Consider the following 4994-nt stretch of genomic DNA (forward strand, 5'->3'; position numbering starts at 1 on the left):
TGACATGCTGGTAGGCAGTATGACTTGTATCGTCCACAACTCACTTGTGTTCTACTCGTGCATATAACATCAACATCATTAACCTAGGCTCGGATGCCACTGTTGGGTTTCGTAGTAATTTCAAAAAATTTCCTACGTGCACACAGGATCATGTGATGCATAGCAACGAGAGGAGAGTGTTGTCTACGTACCCAACGCAGACCGACTGCGGAAGCAATGACACGATGTAGAGGAAGTAGTCGTACGTCTTCACGATCCAACCGATCAAGCACCGAAACTACGGCACCTCCGAGTTCGAGCACACGTTCAACTCGATGACGATCCCCGGACTCCGATCCAGCAAAGTGTCGGGGAAGAGTTTCGTCAGCACGACGGCGTGGTGACGATCTTGATGAACTACAGCAGCAGGGCTTCGCCTAAACTCCGCTACAGTATTATCGAGGAATATGGTGGCAGGGGGCACCGCACACGGCTAAGGAATCGATCACGTGGATCAACTTGTGTCAACTTGTGTGTTTAGAGGTGCCCCTGCCTCCGTATATAAAGGAGGAGAGGAGGGGAGGCTGGCCGGCCAAAGAGGGAGGCGCAGGAGAGTCCTACTCCCTCTGGGAGTAGGATTCCTCCCCCCAATCCTAGTCCAACTAGGATTCCTCGGAGGGGAAGGGAGAGAGGGGGGCCGGCCACCTTCTCCTAGTCCTAAAAGGACTAGGGGAGGGGAAAGAGGCGCAGCCACCTTGGGCTGCCCCTTTCTCCTTTCCACTAAGGCCCATGATGGCCCATATGGCTCCCGGGGGGTTCCGGTAACCTCCCGGTAACCCGGTAAAATCCCGATTTCATCCGGAACACTTCCGATGTCCAAACATAGGCTTCCAATATATCAATCTTTACGTCTCGACCATTTCGAGACTCCTCGTCATGTCCTTGATCACATCCGGGACTCCGAACAACCTTCGGTACATCAAAATGCATAAACTCATAATATAACTGTCATCGTAACCTTAAGCGTGCGGACCCTACGGGTTCGAGAACAATGTAGACATGACCGAGACATGTCTCTGGTCAATAACCAATAGCGGGACCTGGATGCCCATATTGGCTCCTACATATTCTACGAAGATCTTTATCGGTCAGACCGCATAACAACATACGTTGTTCCCTTTGTCATCGGTATGTTACTTGCCCGAGATTCGATCGTCGGTATCCAATACCTAGTTCAATCTCGTTAACGGCAAGTCTCTTTACTCGTTCCGTAATACATCATCTCACAACTAACATATTAGTTGTAATGCTTGCAAGGCTTATGTGATGTGTATTACCGAGAGGGCCCAGAGATACCTCTCCGACAATCGGAGTGACAAATCCTAATCTCGAAATACGCCAACCCAACATCGACCATTGGAGACACCTGTAGCACTCCTTTATAATCACCCATTTACGTTGTGACGTTTGGTAGTACCCAAAGTGTTCCTCCGGTAAACGGGAGTTGCATAATCTCATAGTCGTAGGAACATGTATAAGTCATGAAGAAAGCAATAGCAACATACTAAACGATCAGGTGCTAAGCTAATGGAATGGGTCATGTCAATCAGATCATTCTACTAATGATGTGACCTCGTTAATCAAATAACAACTCATTGTTCATGGTTAGGAAACATAACCATCTTTGATTAACGAGCTAGTCAAGTAGAGGCATACTAGTGACACTCTGTTTGTCTATGTATTCACACATGTATTATGTTTCCGGAAAATACAATTCTAGCATGAATAATAAACATTTATCATGATTATAAGGAAATAAATAATAACTTTATTATTGCCTCTAGGGCATATTTCCTTCAGTACTAACCACTGCATATTGTGTTTGGTAGTCTCGAGTCATTAAAAGCATGCACACCCCACATCTCTTAGATTAGCCACAATGGAGAGTAACATACGGTAGTAACATACATATATCTCTAGACTATGTTACTACGTACCTTCATGGTGGGTAGTAACATAAGTGTGGTGTCATGCAAAGATTCATTTATTAGGTCATAGACTCATATTGTATTGGGACATGTGATATTACAATAACTAGCTAAGTTACTCAAACTACCTCTCTCCTCATTAACTCGTTGCCACATAAGCAAATTTGATGAGTTGCACTCGATGTTACTGCTGAAGTTACTCCCACTGTGGCTAGTCTTAATTGTTGATATGTTCAGAAACAAGAAACAAGGTGGAAGTTAATGCACCGTGCCTAAGTGTTTTGGGATTATTAGGTTTTCGTAAGATAACTTATACACCTAGACGGAGGAAGTATTGTACATGCCGATTAAGAGGTTGGTTGTAGATGTCATGACAATTTCTTATAGCCGACAGTTGGATGTATTATTAACCATGTTCTTAAGGTGGCTGCCGCGCGCACCCCATAATGAGCGCCATCGATCCCATCGTTGGGTGTTCGTCGAGTTTGATTTGCCCAGGACTTGGCAAATGATATATTTTACTGAGTTCCATTTTATCATTGAGTTGTTTTTTCACAACATTGGGCAATCAATCTCGTTTGCCGGGTTTCTTTATATTACGAGTTTACTCAGTTCTCAAGAAACGAGTAACATTGCCTAAGGCCACTTCCAATGTATTGATGCTTACAGGAGGTGCTAAGCACATTAAAAACTTTAGCAACTCATGTAAGCACCAGTGCATAAGTGCTTAACTTGTTGGTGCCAGGCATCCTTCATTTAATGATTTTGTAATTAAATTTCTTTATGAATTGGTGGGATTCTTTCATTTAAGTGTTTTGTCTAGGTTCTCGCGCTTGACATTGTTTCTTCCTGAAGTCACTACACTCATCTCTCTCTTTTCTTAATTACCTTACCACATCAGATTTTTTGCTTACATGGCAGCCTTAGCACGGTGGAGCATTGGAAGGGTTCTAACTTTTCATGAATAGAACTCGCAAAAATATGGAACTAACATCTTCAATGATTCAACATGGCTTCATTTAATCTTTTATATAAACTCATACAAGTACCTTATTTATTGTGATATACGTGTTATGCTAATACCTTCTCTTTATTTATTTATTTATTGTTATATATATGCGATCAGCATGCGCCTGCGTTGAACCCCACGGCGCCGCCACCAACGTCGTAGAGCACCTCGAACGTCCGCTGCTGCACGTTGCCGATAATGCCGAGGGAGCTGTCATCGCGGTTGGCCGCGAAGGCGAGGCAGCTCTCCAGAATGATCCCCTCGGGGGCGAGGTTGACGATGGCGCCCCCGGAGAACACCAGTGCAACGCTCGGTATTCTGATGCTGGACTGGCCACTGAAGTCGAAGCACGTGTCCAAGATGCCCATGGGCTGCGCCGGCGGGTACTGCTTCATGCCGGCCTTGAACGCCGACGACAGCGCCGAGTACGCGGTCCGCGGCAGGCGCGTGATGATTGTGCCGGAGTCCATGAGCGACCCGGCGGAAAAGACCGTGGTGGGTATGTTGAGCTGCCTGCCTCCCACCCTGATGGCCTGAAGAGATACGATGTAGTACGCCGGGACCTGCCTGCTCCTCAGCAACGGTGTCTTGACGACGAAACCCGAGGTTGCTGCACCCAGAGTGAGGAAGCCGGACGAGCCCGGAGTCGGCGGGAGGCAGTACGAGAAGGCCTTGCCGAAGGTCCCCGCGGTCTGGGTGGCCAGCGACTGAGCGCCGCCGCCAAGCCCGATGAGCCCAGCGGTCTGGTCGTTGAGAAGGAGGCCCGACTCAGACTGGCTGCACCCGAACTGGAAGTTGTTGACGGCGTTGGAGCCCAGCGAGAGCGTGTCAGAGCTGTAGGTCCCGGTGGTTCTTGAACCATCGCCGTAGTTGACAATGTACTGGCACTGGGAGCTGGAGCAGCCGTTTCCTTGGCCGTCCTGGCGGAGCTGCGCGCAGGCGGCGGAGCTGCAGGTGAACGGGGAGTAGGTGCTCGACGATCTGGGGTCGAAGAGCGAGTCCGCCTGCGAGTGGCACCGCAAGCACGGCTTGCACTGCACCCATGACACGTCGCTGCCTGTGTCGATGAACATGGTCTGGTTCACGGCCGGCGAGCCGATGCCGACGGTGATCACGTACTGCAACGTGCCCAGGGAGAGGCCCAGCGTGGTAGGCACGGTTACGTCCGATTGCTCCAGGCCGCCACCCTTGACGCCAGAGAACCTCCGCCTGATGTAGTCAGCTCGGAGCTGGTCACGCCGGAGCATCTCCTCCAAGGTCGGCGCCTTCGTGGAGGGGACAGGGGAGCATGGGCCGTGCCGGTGGTGCAACGGCACCATGACGACGCCGCCGGATGCTGGACTCACTGCTGAAACAGTCCAGATCGGCATGGAAACGATTAGAAATGTGCACAAGATAGTACTATACGTATAGTATATTAGTATTCGTTCTTTTTTCTGAAATGATACGTATAGTATTCGTTGTACTTAATCCATTGGAATGTCAAGTGCATGGACAGTACTGCACCTTTGTGATCGGTGCAGTTGACGGTGGCAGATTCCAGAGAGCCAGCGGGCAGAACCTTGTAGTAACTGCCAAGATCATCTCCTGCGTGAGCAACGAGAGTGTGGTAGGCGCACAGCAGGAGAAGCACAAGCTTCGAAACCGATGCCATGGCGTATAGATGCTGTTTCTTTGCTTCTCAGGCTCAACTGCAGCTTCAGAATGCGAGCCCTCCTTATATAGAGGAGGCTCGTGCCTTGCGATCTTCTCCTAATTAACGAGAAGTTGCCGCCAGTTTTGATTTCGTCAATTGCACGGGTGGAAGGATTAGGTAACGTCATTTTTTGTTGACAAAATTATCAGGAATTCTATTGTCTGGCATATGTACATACTTTACTAGATATAAATACCCATGCAAGTAATAAAAAGTACATCTCGAGGAACGACGTCGACCGTGAAGGTACTCCTCGACGGTCTATACTGCATGATTGTGTCAAAATCCAGGCTTTCTTTCGCTCTTAGAAATTTTGTAGGAA

The 4994-nt window shown here is 48.5% G+C and overlaps 1 protein-coding gene across 2 annotated transcripts; it reads right to left on the reverse strand.

The window, feature by feature from the left end:
* Positions 1 to 2962: 2962 nt before the first annotated feature.
* LOC119331219 (aspartyl protease family protein At5g10770-like) lies at positions 2963 to 4655 on the reverse strand. 2 transcript variants are annotated; one of them, XM_037604394.1, is made up of 2 exons: positions 4483 to 4655; positions 2963 to 4321 (listed from the first exon to the last, which is right to left on the reverse strand). In XM_037604394.1, the coding sequence occupies exons 1-2, from the start codon at positions 4628 to 4630 to the stop codon at positions 3090 to 3092; spliced, it is 1380 nt and encodes a 459-aa protein (XP_037460291.1). In that variant the 5' UTR covers positions 4631 to 4655; the 3' UTR covers positions 2963 to 3089. The 2 variants fall into 2 exon arrangements, with proteins under 2 accessions (XP_037460291.1, XP_037460290.1); XM_037604393.1 differs by having other exon boundaries at positions 2963 to 4324.
* Positions 4656 to 4994: the final 339 nt, after the last annotated feature.

Source organism: Triticum dicoccoides, chromosome 7A (genome assembly GCF_002162155.2).
Source record: "Triticum dicoccoides isolate Atlit2015 ecotype Zavitan chromosome 7A, WEW_v2.0, whole genome shotgun sequence".
In the NCBI taxonomy this organism is placed as follows: domain Eukaryota; kingdom Viridiplantae; phylum Streptophyta; class Magnoliopsida; order Poales; family Poaceae; genus Triticum; species Triticum dicoccoides.

Excerpts from the sequence above, each read along its gene's own strand:
- LOC119331219 (XM_037604393.1), bottom strand. The coding sequence starts at position 4,630 with ATGGCATCGGTTTCGAAGCTTGTGCTTCTCCTGCTGTGCGCCTACCAC. Across the intron at positions 4,325-4,482 it reads CAACTGCACCGATCACAAAG|CAGTGAGTCCAGCATCCGGC; the intron begins GTGCAGTACTGT and ends GGACTGTTTCAG.